Source organism: Melospiza georgiana, chromosome 16 (assembly GCF_028018845.1).
Source record: "Melospiza georgiana isolate bMelGeo1 chromosome 16, bMelGeo1.pri, whole genome shotgun sequence".
In the NCBI taxonomy this organism is placed as follows: Eukaryota; Metazoa; Chordata; class Aves; order Passeriformes; family Passerellidae; genus Melospiza; species Melospiza georgiana.
In genome coordinates, this window is record NC_080445.1 from 3,129,222 (window position 1) to 3,148,345 (window position 19,124).

Genomic DNA, 19,124 nt, shown 5'->3' on the forward strand with positions numbered 1-19,124 from the left:
GTAGTTTAGCAAATTCCGTGCAAAACAAGGAAGAAGCAAAATCAGAGTTAACAGGGGCTTAGCTCAGTGCTGGTTTTGTCTGTGTCTGTCACTTCACATGTGACCTCTAAATCTCTAGACTGCTGGCATTCCTGAAGGGATCTGTGCATTAATTCCAGGTTACAGACCTCAGCAGAGAATTCCACTGAAATGCAGCTTCCATCTGCACATGGTCAGGGAAGAACCCAGACTGGACATTTGGGAACTGTAACTCCTTTCCACACAGCCTTTTAAATTGACTCATTTGAGAAAAAACTCAGAGCAGCTCACTGTACAGAGCAACCTTCAAGCACCCAAAACACATCCAACAGGAGAAGAGGGGCACAGGAAAGTTTCACCAGAAGATCACAGCGCTTTCTCAGGAAGGCAAGCTTTATTTTAAAATAAATGGCTACACAAAACCCTACTCCAAAGCACCCCCCATTTATGCACGATCCAGGTGATCATGCTGATGCTTTAATTTAATACAGAAATAGCCCATCACAGAAAATGGCTGTAATTGCACTCATAGTCCATTGAGGAGAAGGAGGAGGGTGTCCCTCAGAGTTCAAAATACAAGTTTGATGGCAGAAGGCTTCACCCAGAGCAGCCTCTGCATCCACAGTGAGTGCACTCAATGATTCTGCCCTGAAAAACAAACATGAGGAGGGTGTTAGAGCCAAGCACAGCCAGAGCAGCAGGCTCAGACCCCCAGGCAGGGAATGGCTCTGGGTGGGAAGGGTTTCCACAGTCTGGTGTTATTTCCCATACTTTTAACAACCTTAAATGAATGCCAGAGCTGACAGTAACTTCAGCACCAGCTGGACACCAATTCTACCAGCAAAGGCAGAGGAAATGACCAGGAATTACAGCACTACTCTGCTGTCCCTGGGCTGGGAGAAGTCAGAACCACAGCAGGGCAGAGGAACAAGCTGGAGACTCACCACTTCCAGCTTGCTTTTGGGGACCCTGCAGATGCAGTTGGTGCCAAAGTTGGTGTCCCGAGTCTGGATGCAGCGCAGGCAGCAGAGATTCTCATAGCCCTGCTTCTTCCACTTGGCTATCAGGTTTTTGTCAGCATAGCCCTCCTTGATGCAGTACTCATAGAGCTCTGGGGGGAGCAGACAGTCACAAGTTACCAGGAGATACCAGCTGTAGTAACCAGCAGGTAGAGCTGGGCAGCTGCCAAGCCTTCCCTCCACCCTCCTTCCCCAGAAACCTGCTCCCAGTTCAGTGGCATCCACAGGTGAACACCTCACTCACTCCAGTTTGGCCCTGCCCTCCTCACCTCTGCTGATTGCTTTCCTCTTGTAGAAGAGATCAAAGATGTAACGTGTTTTCTGGTGGTGGATCCTGAAGATGGGCCAGAGAGACTCCACTTTCCTCTTCCCTTCGTGTGGCTCCGTCTCAGCTGGGAGGGAACACAAACACCAGGTGACCAAGTGCTTCCCTCACTCACTGTGCAGTGAACTGTTCCAAGAATGCTCATAACTTTATTACATGGCAGGGATAAAACTGAGATTAATGGGAGGAGACTCAAATGAGAGAGACCTGACCTGGAAGAGCTCCTTTAGGATATAAAACCAGTGGTAATGGGATGACATGACCCATACTGGGATCAGAAGTGACTTCACCTTACAGGAGCTACCACACACCCATGAGCTTCATCCCCCAACCAGCTGTAACCAAACCTCTGTGCTCCATAACCCCAAAATTAGGGACCAGCATGGCCCAGGATCAACCTGCAGCACCACTGGAGGCACAGACACAAAAAAGGTTCCCCTGTATTCACGAAGCAGCTCTTGTGAGCCTGTTTTGGGGTCCCATCCCTGAGAACACCCACTCACCTTCTCTCATCTTCTGGTCCAGCTCGTCCAGCGTGGGCTCGATCAGCTCCCAGCCATCCGGGGGAGGCTTCCTGCTCCTCTTCACTTTGGGCATTGCCTCGGCAGCGAGAGGGCCAAAGGGCGAGGGGAACTGCCAGCACTCCCTCAGAACCACTGGGGAAAACGGAAGGTATTGGAATAAGAATCCCAATATTACCAGGTAGATTGTGCCTGGGCCAGTCTGACCCTTGCTGCTGGGCCAAAGGCTCCGGGCAGATCCCGGTGATGCAGAGGCCGCCGGCCCGGCCCGAGAGCCCCACAACGGAACCCGGGGCCGGCGGGCTGAGGGGAGGCCGCAGGTCCTGGTGCCGATTCCTGTGCGGACCCCGGTCCCTGGCCCTGGCCCCGGTCCCTGATCCCGGTCCCTGTCTCTCTCCCCGGTCCCTGATCCCGGTCCCCGATCCCTATCCCGGTCCCGCTCACCGCCGCTCCCGTCGCGCCGCCGCCGCCGTCACCCGGGGTCCTCTCGCAGCCGCCCCGCCCGTGGCCGCGCCCCTTGGGCTGCCCCGCGCGCTGCCTGAGCAAAGCGCTCCCCGCCTCCCGCGCCGCCGCCCCGAGAGAGCCGAGAGCCGCCGGGGGGAACCGGCCCCGCTGTGCTGCCCCGGCGGGAGCACCGGGAGGGCGGCGCTGAGGGCAGCGCAGCGGCGGCGCTCGGGCAGCCCAGCGCGGGGGCCTCCGCTGGGGGCGGTTCCGGTTCCGGTTCCGGCGCCGCTCGGGCCGGGGGGGCCGCGCCGCCATCGCCGCGATGCCGAAAGGTGGTGGGGGCCGGGCCGGGCCGGGCCGGGCGTGCCCCGCGGGGAGCGGCGGCGGGGGGAGCACGGGACACGGGAGAGGAGGGGGCTGAGGGCTGTGTGTGTGCGCCGCCCCGGCCCCGGCGCGGGCAGGGCTCGTGTTCGCCCCCGGCTGTGGAGGTGCCGCGGCGGCTCCGCTCTCCCGCTCTCCCGGCCTTGGCGGAGCCTGCGGGGGTCCCTTTCCCCCTCACCGGGCCCCAAACGCGGCTCTGTTTGTGCTCTGGGGAGGGTCTCGTGTTCCCTTTCCCCGTTCTCGGCGGCTCCGGGGCTGCCTCGCCGCCTTCCCCCGCCCCTCACGGCGCCGGGCCCGGCCCGAGCCCCGCAAAGCGCCGCGGCGGCGGCGGCAGCGCCTGGGGGTGCCCGCGGCCCCGGGCCCGCTCCATGTGCTGGGACGGGAACTCCCCCGGCTCGGGGCGTGGGGCCCACGGGGAGGGGCAGCCGCCCCACCGGGGGCACCGGGGGCTGGCGGCCATCCCGGCCGGGGCTCGGGGCTCCAGAGGCGGCTCTTTGATGCTGCCGCGGGTTGGGTGTGCGGAGCGGGCACGGACTTGCTGCTCCCGGTGTGATTCAGGAGCGGGGCTGGGGCACGGCCGGGCTGGATCCACCCAGAACCTTCTCCCCGTGCACCATCCGCAGAACTGGCTCTCGCCAAGCCGGGCACACGCGGTAAAGCCAGCCCGCATCGTTCCTGCTCCTCCTCTGCAGCTTGCTCTGCTTTGTTTCATCAGCACTTCCTAGCCTTTAGCACCAAACTGCTTCTTGTTTAGATTTTATTGAGCCACTTCATTTTGGGTCCGTTTGCACAGTGATGGGAGATGGGGCTGAAGCTTTCACGTGGTTATTGTGAAGGCAAAGAACCATGGCGGGTTATAACCCCATTTTTCTTATTTAAATGCCTGTAACTCAGGTTTTCCTGCTCTTCAGTTCATTGTACAGATTTCAGTGTTTGATTCAAACCTTTTGCTTTTAGGAAGAAGAGGGGCTTTGGTCATTTTCCCCCAAGTCAGTGGGAGTTGTTGGATTGGTGGCAGAAGAGTGGATTTTGGCACTCACTGTTTAATATAAAATGGAGGGATATAAAGAAGCTACTAATAAATTTTACAGGATTTTTTAAAATTAATTTCCCATTTTCCCCCCGTAATACTTTTGATTTTAAGAATAAGAGATTCCATCAGTATTATTCCACTGTCTTCCATTTAAATTCCTTAATTAGGCTGTTTAAAGCTGAAGACAAATGTGTTTGAATGTGGGCCTGCCTGGGCACCATTGGGCTTTGCTGCAGGTGAAATCTGCAGGTGATTCTGCTCTGCTTTAAAAGTGCTTCACAGAGGTGGAGAAGAAGCATTGTCCCTGTTTTCAGATGGGGAAACTGAGGCACAGAGCTGCTCAGTGGTGTTGGACCAGCTCCCCGTGTCTGATGTGAGGTTTGATCTCCCTGTGGGAGCAGAGCCCCATCCCTGCACTGTGCTGAGCTCTTGTGGGCTTCATTCTTCCATTTGCTTCCTTTTAGGCTTTTAACATAAAATAATTTCTGTTTAGCTGCTTCTCCCCCTTATCAGCAGTGTTTATTTGCAGTTGTGAGCAGTTTGTGTTCCTTGGTGCTGAGCCCAGTGTGGCTCTTTGGGGTTGCTGTGTCCCAGATGTCGCCGCTGTTCCCTCGGGGTGATGTCAGGAGCTGGGCAGGGAGGTCCTGTCCCCCAGGAGCATTCCCAGGGCTGATCTCCTTCCAGAGGTGTCAGAGCTCCCGTGTGGGATGGCTGGGAGCAGACAAACAGACAAACTCCTGTCTGCCTGCACCAAAGCTTTGCCTGTGCTTAGGGTTGGAGAGCCCATGAGCTTCCCCAGGGACTGGAATTTGGTCTCTGCACTTCCCTGTCTTTTGGGAAAGTATCTTAGGAGTTTCTGTAAAGCTTCACAGTGAGATCTGGGGACAGAACTAAGGCATTGTGAGAGTTTGTCTGTGCTGAGCCAGGAGAATCGGTCAGGAAATGTTGGATCTCTGAGGCTCCCAGTCCAACAGAGAGCCGCTCTCCCATGGATCCCACACAGTGCCAGGGAGGGAGGGAGGGATGATCCCTCATCCCTTCCCATCCCTGTAGGGTTCCCATTGTCCTTGGCAGCTGAAATGGGGAGGATGAGGCAGATCCAGAGTTCCCTGCTCCTCCCGTGGCACTCCAGGCCTGCTGCAGTGGCAGAGCTGCCCTGCCAGAGCTGTTTGCTTTGTGCCAGTCTCTCTCCCTCACTCAGGGCTGTGGGTTGGCTCTGTCCAACTTGCTTCCCAATTCTTTGGGCTGGAATAAGCAGAGCAGTGGCTTGAGGGGAGCATTAATGGCTTCAGCAGTTCATTAATAACAGAATCTGGAACTTGGGGCAGTGCCAGCCGCAGGGACTCCCCTTCTGGGTTCCTAGAGCTTGTTTTTATTTTTCCTAATAAAGCAATGAAACTGGAGGCTCCTTTTAGGACCCCCTTAGCTCCCACTGTAATTCCCAAAGCTTTTGTCCAATTAGCTTCCTATTTTTTCCTGGCACAGTGGGAGTGATTAAGCAGCCAAGCTTGTTGGAATGTTGGTTGTAACCACAGGAACACACTGTGATTCCTCCTGTGCAGGAAACTGGGATCTGCTGTGGGACTGAGCATCCCCTCCCAGCCTGGGAAGGGAACTGGAGAGGCACAGGCAGGGAAGGGTGATGTCAATAATCCCAACTCTCTGTGTCTCACCTAAAAATCTTGGAGCATTTCACCAAGTTCACTGGGGGAGGTTTGTGTAGGGTCTATCAGAGGAGTTATTTTGGTTTGTCCTGTCCACACCTAAAGTCCAGAGAGTGCTGCAGGAGGAGCAGACCTTTCTGGAAGTTAGCACTAAACCATTTGTTGTTTTTATTGTTCTGTGCAGGTAGAAAAGGAGGCCACAAAGGCCGGGCAAGGCAGTACACGAGTCCTGAGGAGATTGATGCCCAGCTCCAAGCAGAAAAGCAAAAGGCAAGGGTATGTGTTTGCTCCTTTGTGTGTTTTCTGTCCCAGTTTCTGCCTTTTCCAGCCTGGTTTTCACTGCTCAGGAGCAATGGCAGCTTAGCCAAGTGCTGCAGATCAGTCCAGCAGTGATCACAGCATGGATCCCAAACATCTCCAGCTGGGGAGGCTCCAGGCTATCACCCAGTCTGGTTCTGAGGCCTGGGAGAGCACCCAGGGCAGCACGGGAAGGTTGAAGGACAGGGAGCTGATCACACAGCAGCTCTGGAGGTCTTTTTTCCCCATATTTTATCATTTCAGTCTCCAGTGTCAGCTCATTTTTTATCCATGTTCTGCAGTTTGGCTTTGGAGAACAAGAGCCACATCTTGACATGTTACTGTATATTGAAATTACTGTATTTGCCCTCTTTCTCTCATAGATTCATGGACCAAACTCCTTTGACTTCTTCCTGAACACATGATTTTCATATTTGCCTCTGCTTTGTAGGAGAGATAAGAGTTTTCTGTGTGGGTGTATTTCTGTGCCCCAGCCTTGGACTGTAACAGTTCCCCCCACTTCCACCACGACCTGACTGTTGTCATAAAACCCTTGGCTGCATTTTGGGGCTCTTGCTCTCTTTAATCCCAAGTTATCACAGCTCTGGTGGCACTCTGATGTTTTCTGTGACTTTCTGGAAGTGCTGCCTCAGCCCAAATACACAATTCCAGCTGAGGCCTCACAGCACTGACCACAGGAGGATAATTACACCCCATGTAGGAAATCCTGGTGAATACCTCTGAGATGACTCTCAGGCAGTTCTGAGCCATAGTGTTGAGTCCTTTTTAATGTTTTGCCCAGCTGCAACTCGAGATGATTGTTTGGTTTGCTGCTTAGCCACATATTCCAGCTTCATGTTGGATTTCTTCTTCCAAACTGTAACTCCTCTTGGTTGGTTTCTGATCCCACCTTCTTGGTTTCATGCCATATTTCCAAATTCTGAAACCACTGATGAGTCTCATCCTGTTTTCCAAAATAATTCCAACTCCTACCAGTGTGATGTCATTCACAAACTGTGTGAGTGTTCTCTGCTTCCATGTTGTTAATAAAAATACTGGAAGTGGAACACAACAGCAGGACCCACTTGAAATGTGTGCCTTGTTTCACAGCAAACCAGAGAGCTGCTCTTTGAGAAGGATTTATTTTTTGTGATGATCCATATCACATAGTGATGGTTACATCTAACACTGATACATTAAGGAAAGCTTTTAAAATCCCCTACAATTAACAAAATTACTCCTCTTACTGTTCCTTGCTCATCCACTTTGCTGGTTGTTTGATGAGAGATGTTGGTAGTGTGAAACAAGCTGTTCACACCCATGCTTGTTCTTCTTATGATTCAGAAGTTAATTCCCAGGTTCTGAATGGTGGAAGCTGTGCTAAAAAGGCTTTAATTCCTTGGATAATAATATTCAGGTTGATGGTTGTCAATTTTCTCCTCTAGGTGTTTTTATTTATCCACAGGATAAGCTCAAAGCTGCATCCATGTAATTTCCAGTTTCTGAGGTAGTGTGCACTGGGAACCCAGGCTAAAATTCTTCTGGGGAGCTTTGATTTGGGCAAAGTAAAGTGCCAGTGGTGTCTTTCAGAGTCATTTTCCTGTTAGAGAGAACAGCAGAGCTGTTTGGAGGTGATGCTGAGGAGGAGCCCTCATTCTGTGACAGCCAAGGCACAAGGCCACATCAGGAGCACCAGTGCTCAGAGCTGGCTCATCCCCCACAAAATCTCATTTAAGAGCTGGGTTTGGGGTTTTTAGTGACATACATTTCCTCTGATTCTGTAGGAAGAGGAGGAGCAAGAAGAAGGAGGAGAAGGAGCAACAGGGGACCCTAAAAAGGAGAAGAAATCTTTAGATTCGGATGAGAGTGATGAAGATGATGAGGATTATCAGGTACTGCATTCTCAGGGCACTTAATGTACCTAATACTTGGGCTGGGGGGGGATGCACACTCTGCATTCTGAGCAGAGCCACCTGCAGTGCATTTTTTGTAGAACTACTTTTAGAAACAAAAAAAAACGCTCACTTGACAGCATTTTGCCCTCAGAATAAGAACTTGTGAACATTTACAAATGAAATACAAAGACAACAGGGTTTTTAAAAAGGCTGAAGGTGCCTTGATTCATAAATGATTTGTAGTAAAAGCTTGCCTTGTGCTTTTGGGGTGCTTTGCAGTGTGTTTGGGGTGGGAGAGCTCCTCAAGCTCCCTCTTGTTCCTGACAGCAAAAGCGCAAAGGAGTGGAGGGGTTGATAGACATAGAGAACCCCAACCGTGTCATTCAGACAACCAAAAAAGTCACTCAGCTGGACCTGGATGGACCCAAGGAGCTCTCAAGACGAGAGAGGTGAGTGTTCCCTGCTCACCCTGCAGTTTCACCCTGCAGTTTGGTGCAGGGAGGTGTTTCTGAGACATCCTTAAAAGTGTATTGCTGCCTAAAGCAGGCACTGAGCAGCAGCAGACTGAGCTCACTGTGCTTCAAAATGTGGTTCCTTAGAAACTTCACAGTTGTCTGTCCTCTGGGCTATCCTGGAGCCAGGCAGCCTGCCCTGGTCCTCTGAGAGAAAGGGATTTAGGCCATTCCTTTCCTGAGGTTTTATGCCAAAAATCAGAGCAGAAATCCATTAACCACAGGTCTCTTTGGATCCACTTTAATCCTGCTGCAGAAGGTTCTCTAGTGACAGGTAGCAGTTTCCCAGATTCCAAATATTTTTATCTGGCCAGATTAATTATCTGAAACCCAAAGTTTAATCTTCTAGTTTCGTTTAGCAATGGTAAGGTTTGGAAGGGAAGGTTTAATCTTTTTTATTTGGGATAGATTGCTTCAGCAGAAGGACACCTTTGAGGGTAAGGCAGGGAAAAACATATCACAGTTCTTGTGATGTGGGGCTAAATCATTTCACCTCCTTGTGTGTGGAGGAAGGAAGGAAGGTAGAAATAATCTCTCCCCTCACCCCTGTTCAAACCCTGCAAATAAACAGAACCTGTGCTTGAAAACTGGTGAAGGACCCCCAGCTTTGCGTTTTTTACTGGTTGGAAAGCCCCACTCTGTTCCCCTGGATACCCTGGTGACTGGTGTGTTTCCTTTGGGCAGAGAGGAAATAGAGAAGCAAAAGGCAAAAGAAAGATACATGAAAATGCACCTAGCTGGGAAAACAGAGCAAGCCAAGGCAGACCTGGCCCGATTAGCCATCATTCGGAAGCAAAGGGAAGAAGCTGCCAGAAAGAAAGAAGAAGAAAGAAAAGGTTAGAGAATAATTAATCATTTTCACCTACCTTTCCAAGAGGCACACATCCCTCCTCTGAGCCTGTGTGGTGTTGCTGAGTGTCATCAACTGCCCTCAGCAAAGCCAGGCTCAGCTGTTTCCCTCTCATAAAGTTCTTGCTTTATAAACCAGGGAAACAGAGAAGGGAATTGCCCTGGATATCCATCTTGTCCCCTGCCTGCCAGGCAGTGCTGGCTCCAATCTGGGGGTTTGGCAGGCTCCTTGTGCTGGGTGGTTTGTGTGGTTTGCATGTGGGGATCTGAACTGGCCAGGGAGTTCCCAGCACTCCTTCCCTGGGAGGTGTGAACCAACAGTCTGAGCACGGCTCCTTGGTGCCTTCCGCAGAGAAATTTGGGCATCAGGGTGATTTGGGGACACCTGGAGAGAGGCCAGGGATGGAAGGGAACAGCAAGAGGGGCTGTGCCTCTTAGCTCTGAGAAATTGATGGGGAGGGTGGGATTTTTGCATTACCCAGCTGGCAGGGTTCAAATCCCTGGGGCTGCCAGAGCTCCCCTAGTCCCTGATGTGCACCATGAAATGATGAAACTCTGTTTGTTGTTCTCCTCCCCAGCAAAAGACGAAGCGGCCATGGCAGGTAAAAGACTGCAGTCACTATCCCTTAACAAGTAAGCACAGGCCATGCAAGAGGAGGAAACACCAGGGAACTGTGCCTGGTCCTGCCAGGAGCTCTGCCTTCCATCGCTGCCACGCAGGGCACCCTGCAGCATTGACCTCACCTCCACCTCCAAGAGACACTGACGATGTGTTTGTCCTCATCCTGGCACAGATTTCCATTTGGGGTTAGGGGCAGCTGCTCTCTGCAGTGCAGAGCTGTGCTGGACAGCAATTCCCTGTAACAGTTTGGAAACATGAATGTTTTTGCTGTTTTTAGGATCAAGAAGTCGTAGACGGTGGGAGGGGGGCAGGGTGGGAGGGAGCTGTGTGGGAGGGGAGGTGCTTCAAATACTAGATTGCAAGAAAAATAGATTGTGGGGTCGTTTGGGGGTGGGGCATGGGGTGGGGAACTGACTTGGTATGAAATCCCAAAGGATAATGTATCTGAGGAATCCAGTTGGCAAAGAGCCCATCACATTTTGCAGCAGGGCGTTGCAGTATAAGCTGGGAGCCTGACTTCATGGACATCTGGAGTGCCGTTCCTTCCTGGATTCATCCCTCCTTTCTTGCAGCCAGTCTCCCCTTTTCCCTCCTCTTCATTTTCTTTTTCTGCTCCTTATTAGGGATAGTGCCAGTTTTTAACCACATCATCCTTTGTTTAAAGGAGAAAAAACAAACAACATTTATTGTGTCAGATCCAGATGGAAAAAAAAAAAAAAAAAACCAAAAAGCAAAAAAAAAAAAAACTTGATCAAGTTTAAAAACCACCAAGAGAACTTGTATATTTGGCTGATTAAACTGTAAGTTATCAGAGCTGCTGTGGCCTCGTGTGTGTGTGTGAAGGGCACAGCTGGGGGGTCCTGGGGGAGCTCAGCTGCACTGGGGGGCTGCTGGTTGTGATGTTTGGGGTTTGGCTCTGGGTCAGGAGCTCCTGAGCACACACAGCCTGAGGGAAAAAGCTTTTCCTGCTGATTCTGATGGATGTCTTGCACAATCTGTTTACCACGGTGGAGGAAACAATTACCCTCAGGCCATGTCTGGCCTGGTCCCCCATCAGAAGGGCAGTCACAGCACTGTCACCTCCTCTCAGATGTCACAGCACTGTCACCTCCTCTCAGATGTCACAGCACTGTCACCTCCTCTCAGATGGCTCTGGAGGGGAGCAGCTCCAGCCTGCTTTGCCCCAGGGATCTGGGAGCCCTGCTGCCAGCCTGTTCAGGGACACCAGTGCTTCCCAGACTCCCCAAAGGCTGGACATCATCCAGCCCCAGGGCTTGGAGCCCTGGAAGTCACTGGGAGAGGGCTTGCAGCTGTGGAAATGAAGGGTGACAAACAAAGGATTTGGTCTTGTGCCTGGCTGCAGGGACTTGGGCACAAGGGTGTGACACAGGACTGTGCCCCAGGGAGTGTCAGTGTGAGCTGCTGGCTCAAAGCACAGCTCAAACCAAGCCAAGATTTGGGGTAGGAAATGCTCGCAGGGAGCTGTGGGAGATGAGCAGGTGCTGCAGGCGAGGTGCCTGTGCTCTCAGCTCCAGGAGGGAGGAGCTGGGCAGGTGGGGACAGCCTGACATGGGACAGTGGGTGACCCTTGGAGCACAGGGAGGTGGATGGGGCAGGACAGGGGGAGGTTTTGGGCTGGAGCAGGGCAGGAACCACAGGGGAGAGGGTTGAGGGTTGTGAACACATGGAAAGGGGTGGAAAAATCTTCTCCAAGTAACAGCTCCCCCTGACTGAGGGCTGGAGCAGAACTCAAATGTCATTGTCCCTCTGCATCCACTGGATTAGCTGGGCAGCCCAAGGTCTCTGAGCTGGCTCCAGGTTTGGGAATTGCCCACCTGCCAGGACTTTACCAGGGAACTGAGAGAATGATAAACCTGTGCTCCCTGGCCACTTCCATCCTGTGCCCTCCATTTTCCTCAACACCAATCCAGGTTTGAAATGGTGCTGAAGCAGGGAACGGAAAAGTGACATTCCCTTTATCCCCACAATCCCAATTCCTCCTCAGCACTGGTGGCAGAAAGGATTTGACATCCGTGGTCAGATGTGGCACAGCACTGTGTTCTGCACTGATCACACCTGTGTTTGCACTGAAGTTGTTCTAAGAAAGTGCCAAAAAAAGAAAACCATTCAGGAAAATCCTTTATTTGCTATTTCTCCAAGCAATGTATGACCAGCATCGGGAAGGATGGTAACAAAAACAGTAAGAAAAATGGAGATTTTATGTCTGGAAACAGCCACCAGGGCTGGCTGGCAGCGGGGACAGGCACTGGTGGCAGCGTGGCACGGCGTGGGGGTGGCACAGGGCAGCAGGCAGAGCAGGGGCACAGCAGGGGCAGCTGGAAGCTGGGATGCCCTTCCCAGGTGGCTCCTTCATTTGATCTTGAGATCCTTCAGCGCCGACTCCAGGCTCTGAAATGAAACAGGAAATGGAACAGGAGGTGTCCAGCAGCTCATGGCCTCCCAGAGACACTGGAGGTGGCTGGGGAGCTGGAAGGGGGGAACCCTGAGGGGTCCACGGGGATTCCTCACCTTGACATCCCAGATGCTCATGCCCCCGTCCATCCCTGTGGTACAGAACTGGGAGCACTTGTCCTTCCCACCAGTCAGCACTGAGATCTGGCTGTGGGTGCAAGGAGGGAGCAGGAATCAGTCCCAGGGCTGAGCCCTTAGGGGTGGGAATGGGGCTGGAGCCCCTCATCTCCCCCACAGTGCAGGCAGGTACTGGGGATACACAGGGACACTTGGGGATACCCAGGGATGCTCCAGGACCATCCCAGCTTTTGGGACTAGACCTCTGTACCTCCCCATCCCACATCCAAGGATTCTTTGGGGACACCCTGGGAAATTCAGGGATACCCTGGGAAATTCAGGGATACCCAGGGCTGTCACAGCTCCTCGGGCTGGAGCCTCAGTCTCTCCCTCACACGTGCTGGGATGCCCAGGGACATTCTGGGGATATCCAAGGATGCTCCAGGGCTGTCCCAGCTCCTGGGCACACCCAGGGACCATCGACCTGGAGGTGCCCCAAGCCTGGCCAGCCCCACCTGATGCTGTTCTTGTGCAGGGTGTCCAGGGTGGCATTGGCCGTATCCGAGCTCGCCTTCTTGTCCAGGTTCTGGAAGCGCTCGCGGGCGGTGAGGCCGCGCTGGGAGCTCTGCTTGGGCACGTCCAGCTTCCCCCCGAAGCTCAGGGCACCCTGGCTCTCCTCGTAGGTGAACAGCATCGGGCAGCAGTCGTGGCCCTGGGGAGCAAACCCCAAACCCGCCCTGCTCAGCACCCCGGGCGGCTCCGGCCGCGGCTCCCAGCCCGCGTCCCTCCGTGCCCGCACTCACCGCGGCCACCAGGCTGTGCTCGGTGATGAAGGTGACAGCCAGCAGGGGCAGCGTCTCGGTGCACAGCGAGGCAACGCTGCGAGGTGTGAAACGCGAGCTGAGCTCCAGCCTCAGTGCTGAGACTGGCACAGCTCATCACACGGGGGGAACCCACCAGGGGAGACCCCACCTCCTCCACCCCTGGTGACCTGGGGACGTTCCAGGTCCTGGGGCCGAGCCCTCTGTGTCCTACACCCGTGTACAGGGATGCTCAGGGGATACCCAGGGATGGTCAGGGATGCTCCAGGGATGCTCAGGGGATACCCAGGGATGGTCAGAGATGCTCCAGGGATGCTCAGGGATGGTCAGAGTTGCTCAGGGATACCCAGGGATGGTCAGAGATGCTCCAGGGATGCTCAGGGATGGTCAGAGATGCTCAGGGATACCCAGGGATGGTCAGGGATGCTCCAGGGGATACCCAGGGATGGTCAGAGATGCTCCAGGGATGCTCCAGGGATGGTCAGAGATGCTCAGGGATACCCAGGGCTATTTCCAGCTCCTGAGGCTGAACACTTCTACCTCCCCCACCCAAGTAGAGATGCTCAGGGGACACTCACAGATGCTCCAGGGATATTCTAGGACTAAGCCAGCTCCTGAGGCTGAACCCTTCCATTACCCAGACCCACACGCATGGACACTGGGATTGCTCTTGGCCCAACCCACCCCAGATACCTCCATGCCCGGGTTGGTTTGGGGGCCAAGCCCTGCTGCCACCCCCAGCACAGCCTCCCTCAGTCCCCCCTCGTGTCCCAGCCCTGCTTACGCCATCTTCCTGCCAGCATCAGCGAGGCACAGGGTGCTGTCGTGGCTGACCCAGGCCACGCGGGAGCCGCTGGCCGAGAAGCTCACGCTGTGCACCCACCCACAGCTGCTGCTGGACTCGAACATCAGCTCCCCAAAGGGCATCTTGGAGCCCCAGGGCGTGGGGCTGGGCCGCTCCTCCACCTCCTTGATGTAGGCTGAGAAGATCCTGGCAGGGAGAGAGCCTTGCATGCGTGCCTGGATGCAGGATCTGTGCCACCCTCATCCCTGCCCCTTGGTTCAGTTGTGTGACTCAGTTTCCCTGGCAGAGCTCGTAGGGTGTCCCCCTACCCCCCATGGGTGCTGTACCCCTGGGATGGTCCCCAGACCTCCCTGCATCTCCCCAGTGCTCCATTCCCTGCTCCAAACAGCCCCTGGGGTGAAGCTGCCCCCCAACCCATCCTTGGGGATGCATGGGTCCCCCCAATCCCCCAGCCCCTTCTCCTCACCTGCACTTGAAGTCGCAGGAGCCAGCGGCCAGGAGGACGTTGTTGGGGTGCCAGTCCAGGCTGAGCACCGTGGAGCGGATGGGCTTCTTGATGTGCTTGCAAACCCACCTGTGTGCAGAGGGGGTGGCAGCAGAGGGGCAGCATCACCATCCCCAGAGCCCCTCTGGGCTTTTGGGGAACTGCCTGGTGTTGTTTAGGGCTCCAAATGTGCCAGGAGCTGCAGTAGCAGCTTGGGCAAGAGGAGTCCATCCCTCCATTTCCCCATCTGTCTCCACCTCCAGCTCCTCCAGTCTCTTATTTCCCCATCCATCCATCCATCCATCCATCCATCCATCCATCCATCCATCCATCCATCCATCCATCCATCCATCCATCCCCCTCAGGACAGACCCCCTCAGAGCCTCACCAGTCGTTCTCCTGCTCGAAGTAGCAGATGGAGATGAGGCGGGAGCCGCTGCCCACGGCGAATTTGTTCTCCTTGGGGGACCACTTGACGCAGCGGGCGGCGCGGTTGATCCTCAGGATCACCAGGGTGGGCTTCCAGACGTTGCCCTTGAGGGTCCACACGTAGGCGTTGCGGTCGGTCCCGCACGTCACCAGCCGGTTGCTCTCGGGGGCCCAGTCGATGCCTGGGAGGGAGAGGGGGATGATGGTGGCCCGTGGTGGCCCAGGGAGCCTCAGGAATGGCAATGGTGGCACTCAGGGCTGGGGGTGTCTGAAGGTGGGGTTGTTCTGGGTGGTCTCTGCTCCACAGCTCCTCTATGCCCCAGACCATCCCTCCCACCTCAAAGCATTCCATGTCAACCCATCCCACCCCATCTCTCTCATCTATCCATCTCATTCCACCCCATCCCTTCCCATACCACCCACACCATTCCATTCCATTCCAACCATCTCTCCTATATATCCATCCATCCATCCACCCACCCACCCTACCCCAACCCTTCTCTTCCCATCCATCTCAATCCATCTCATCCCATTTTTCCCATCCATCCCTCCTCCTCATCCCTCTCCACCCCTCCCATCCCATCCATCCCACCCACACAACCTGCTCCATTCTCCTCCACCCCTGCACGAGCCCCATCCACTGGGTGCCAGTGCCACGAGCAGGCCTGGAGCGGCTCTGGGACACCATCCGTGTCCCTGTCCCCTCTGCCAGCCACGACTCACCTGTCACCTGCCCGTTGTGCTCCTTCAGCTCGTGCACTTTGCTCCACTTGGCCCCGTCCTTGCGGTAGATGTGAACCTCGTGGTTGTTGGGGCACAGGGCAATCTCTGGGGGTGACAGTGGCCAGGACAAAGCCCTCCCTGGGTCACAGGCTCTGCAGGCCCACCAGAACCCCCCCACCCCTTCCTGGGCTCCATGTCCCCACCAAGCCCCCAACCCTGCTCCTGCACATTGTCCCTATGGGAAGGGAGAACCCCCAGCCCAGGGTCAGTGCGGTCCCATGGGGCTGGTGGGCTGAGACAGGGCAGGATGGGATGGAACGGGACTGCTGGGGGTGCACAGCTCCCAAAAGCAGCCGCGTCCACCCCGCCCTGCCCGCCCGGCTCCCGGCCGCAGCACAGAAAGCGCTTTTTGTTCTCCCTCATCCCCCGGGCCGCGCTCGGGAAATGCCATCGCCCGTGAATCACCGGCTCCGCTCCCTCCTTCCCTCCCTCCCCGGCCGCTGCCCGGGGCCGGACGCTGCCCTGGCACCCCCGTGCCCGGCTCGGTCCCGCACGGGCACCGGGGACACCGGGATGGGCTGTGCCAGCCCCCAAACCCGCCCCTGGCAGGATCTGCTCCCCCAAACCCAGCCCCTGACAGGATCTGCTCCCCCAAACCCACCCGTGGCAGGATCTGCTCCCCCAAACCCGGCCCTGCCCCGGGGATTTGAGCCCGGACAGTGCCCGGGGATCCCTCGGGAATCTCGGGCAGCCCCAGGCGAACTCACGGGTGCGGTCCTTGTTCCAGGCATGGCAGCTGATGGGCTCCAGCAGGAAGCTGTGGTAGGCCATGGCTCACGGGCTGGGGACAGGGACAGAGCCCCAGGCTGTCAGGACAGGCTGCTGCAGCCACAGGGGTGAGACCCCAGCCCCACAGAATGATCCGTCCCGCTGGGATCAGCCCTGTGTTGCAGCCCACCGTGTCTCTCAGCCAAGGAGAGGGCTCTCCTGAGGATCTCCAAGCTCAAACTGTCCATTTCCAGGAACTTCCAAACCCCGCTGTCACCCTGCTCCAGCTGCCTGGGCACACAGGGAATGGTGCCAGCAGCCCCATGTGCACGCTGGGGTCCCACCATGGGCAGCACCTCCTCTCTCCACCCCAGCAGCGCCAGATCCACTCCCTCTTTCCACACCTCTCACTTAGGAAGGGCCAAAGCCCCACGGAGGCATTTCCATCCCATCAGGACTGATCCCTGCTCCTGGCTGGGCTCCCACCAGTCCTGCAGCTCCCCAGCTGCCATGGGATGGGGAGTTTGTGCCAAAGGCCCCCCCAGGTGCCACGGGAGCAGGAAGGGCTCCAAGCAGCATCACAGCCCCTTGGCCTTCCCGCCCAGGGAGGCAGGGAAACACCTCGCCAGGGTGTGGCTGGCGACGGGAATTACTCACAGCCTGCTCTCGGCTATTTTGGGAACTCCCCGAGCACGTCCCGTTTTCTTTGGCAGCAAAAACGTTACAGGGGAAGGAAAAAAGTCCCTCTTAGCAAAGCTCCATCCCTGAGCTGGGTAAAAGAAAATCTGAGGAGCTCCATCAGCTGCCTTCTGCATGTGGAGAAATTCCAGAGCTGATGCAGGACAGCCCTGCTGTCACACAGGCCATGGACATGGGTGAGGAGGCAGTTCCCTACCCAGCCCCACTGATCCCCTGGAATGCAGCACAGGGTGGCCCAAGGGGGAACAAAGCCCTGAGGATGGAGCAGGATGGACAAAACCATCAGCGACAGGGGCATTGCAAGAGATCAGGAGAGGAAAAATGTGTGAAAAAGGGGTTTGGCTGAAATGGGCACCCGGCTGAAAGGGCTCCTGGGAGGAGGGATGGGAGGCAGGACACACCGAGGTGCGTTCTGGCTTTGACACTAGGAAAACAGCAATACTTTTACTTTTTCCGGGTGGTTTGGGAGCTCAGAGGCACTAACCCTCCTCGCTGGGGTCCCTGCTGCTCCCTTGCCGAGTGCCATCGCGAAGGGACGAGCTCAGCCGCCGTGCCAGGGACGGAAACCTTTGCCAGACGCGGGAAGGAGCGAGGGCTGCGAGGGCCGGGCCGCTCCCGGCAGCGGGTGGAGTTTTAATTTCCCCTCGGCCCCTTCCGAGCCCTTTTATTCCCCCTCGGTCCCCGCTCCTGGTGCCCCCCGGCCGAGTCCTGCCCTGCCCAGAGTGACCCCCGGGGCTCGGCAGCCCCTTCCCAGCTGGGAAGAGCTGACATCCCCCACCGCACCCCCCAAACTAGAGGCTGTTGAGCAAGGAAAATGGGAATTTTCCGAAGGCCAGACAGGGCGGGATTGGGAGCTGGAACAGCTCCGTTATCTCCCCAGCCAGCCCAAGCAGTTCGGAAACATCCTCGGAGGAGATAACCAAACCTTGGCAGAGCCCGGGGCCGGGGGCTCCTCCCAGTCCCAGAGGAGATGGAGTTTGGGTTTTACGAGCCTGGCGGGGTGGCGGGAGCAGCGTTTGCACCCAGTGAGGATCCTGCTGGAAGCTGGGACCCCCTGAAACTCTCCCCGGACACTGTGGGGGGACCCCTGCCCCACCAGGACCCCAACAGCGACCCCCAGAGCCCCTGTGCTCCCTGCTGCAGCTGAAGGTGTCACCCCCTGCTCCTGCCGGCCAGGCTGGGGACACCCAGAGCCCAGTGCTGCTGGGGGGGTACCCTAATTTCATCACACTGCAACAGGACCCCATGAGCCAGCCTGGCCCTGAGGGGACAGCCCCGTCCCAGGGCAGAGGAAGGCGGCTCTGAGCCTCCTCTTCCTCGCACCGGGCGAAGCGGGGAGCAGCTGATTCCCGAGGAGGGGAGGACAGATTGTGGCAGCCCTGTCTCTGCCGGCACCAACCCCGAGGGGACCCCACAGGAGGACTCTTTCCATCCCCCCAGAGCTGTCAGACCGCCGGCAAGAGAAAAAACCCCTGAACCTTGCTGCCAAAGCTGGAAAAAACCCCAAATATCCAAACCGCAGCGACAGCGATGCTCGCAGGGGGCAAGGGGCTGCCTGCACCCCCCTGACCCCGGCCCGGGGGGACCCCCCGAGCCCTGGAGCGGGGTGTGGGCGCCAGGAGCGGTGACAGCCGCAGTCCCAGGGACAGCCCCGGCTCCGGGCGGGCACAGAGCCCTCCTTACCTTGCTGGGCAGGGCTGGCTGGGCTCGGTTCCTGCACGGCGGGGCTCGTTCATGGACTCTGGGCAGTCGACACGAACGGAGCCCGGAGCGAGCGGCGGGAGCTGTGCCTGCCCCGACCGACTTCCCTTTTCCTCTCCGAGAAATGCAACCACTTCCTTACGTGGGCGTTGGGGGAGCCGAGCGCCTCTGGGGCGCCCTGCCCGTGCCTGCGGCCGCAGAGCTCCGGCACCGCCGCCCGTGAGGGGCCCCGGGCCCGGGACGCTCCCGGCCCCCGCTGGACGTGGGCAGCGCGCCCGGGGTGCCCCAGGGAGGACGGAACCAGAACAGAAGGGAAGGATCCCCGCCGGGATCCGGGTGTTGCTCACCCCCGGCCCCGATGAGTTTTCAGAGGGATGGGATCTCCCCGGTGCCGGTGCCCACCAGGGAACAGCCATGCCCGGAGCGAGCCGCCCGCCGGCATCGCCGCCCACGGCCGGGGAGAGCCCGCGGAGCCAGAGCCGGCTGCCCTCAGCAGCAGCTGCTGCGGGTTCTGCTGGTTCCTGCATCCCACAGAGCCCGCTGGGACCCAGAGCCAGGCTGGCTGTGCTCACCATGCCCGTGTCC

General features: G+C 56.7%; 3 protein-coding genes across 3 annotated transcripts; 1 reads left to right on the forward strand and 2 right to left on the reverse strand.

Annotated features, from left to right (window-relative positions):
- Nucleotides 1-393: 393 nt before the first annotated feature.
- BUD31 (BUD31 homolog) lies at nt 394-2,385 on the reverse strand. The gene is made up of 5 exons (XM_058035606.1): nt 2,328-2,385; nt 1,866-2,018; nt 1,307-1,429; nt 963-1,129; nt 394-666 (listed from the first exon to the last, which is right to left on the reverse strand). The coding sequence occupies exons 2-5, from the start codon at nt 1,957-1,959 to the stop codon at nt 616-618; spliced, it is 435 nt and encodes a 144-aa protein (XP_057891589.1). The 5' UTR covers nt 1,960-2,018; nt 2,328-2,385; the 3' UTR covers nt 394-615.
- A 198-nt stretch (nt 2,386-2,583) lies between these two features.
- Nucleotides 2,584-9,904, forward strand: PDAP1 (PDGFA associated protein 1). Its single transcript, XM_058035768.1, has 6 exons — nt 2,584-2,659; nt 5,590-5,681; nt 7,487-7,594; nt 7,925-8,046; nt 8,794-8,945; nt 9,537-9,904. The coding sequence occupies exons 1-6, from the start codon at nt 2,650-2,652 to the stop codon at nt 9,593-9,595; spliced, it is 543 nt and encodes a 180-aa protein (XP_057891751.1). The 5' UTR covers nt 2,584-2,649; the 3' UTR covers nt 9,596-9,904.
- A 1,801-nt stretch (nt 9,905-11,705) lies between these two features.
- On the reverse strand, nt 11,706-18,626 carry ARPC1B (actin related protein 2/3 complex subunit 1B). The gene is made up of 10 exons (XM_058035566.1): nt 18,522-18,626; nt 16,139-16,212; nt 15,372-15,476; nt 14,608-14,830; nt 14,202-14,309; nt 13,715-13,921; nt 12,913-12,988; nt 12,625-12,821; nt 12,110-12,200; nt 11,706-11,989 (listed from the first exon to the last, which is right to left on the reverse strand). Exons 2-10 carry the CDS (start codon nt 16,200-16,202, stop codon nt 11,951-11,953), a joined length of 1,110 nt encoding a protein of 369 aa, XP_057891549.1. The 5' UTR covers nt 16,203-16,212; nt 18,522-18,626; the 3' UTR covers nt 11,706-11,950.
- Between the last annotated feature and the right edge of the window lie 498 nt (nt 18,627-19,124).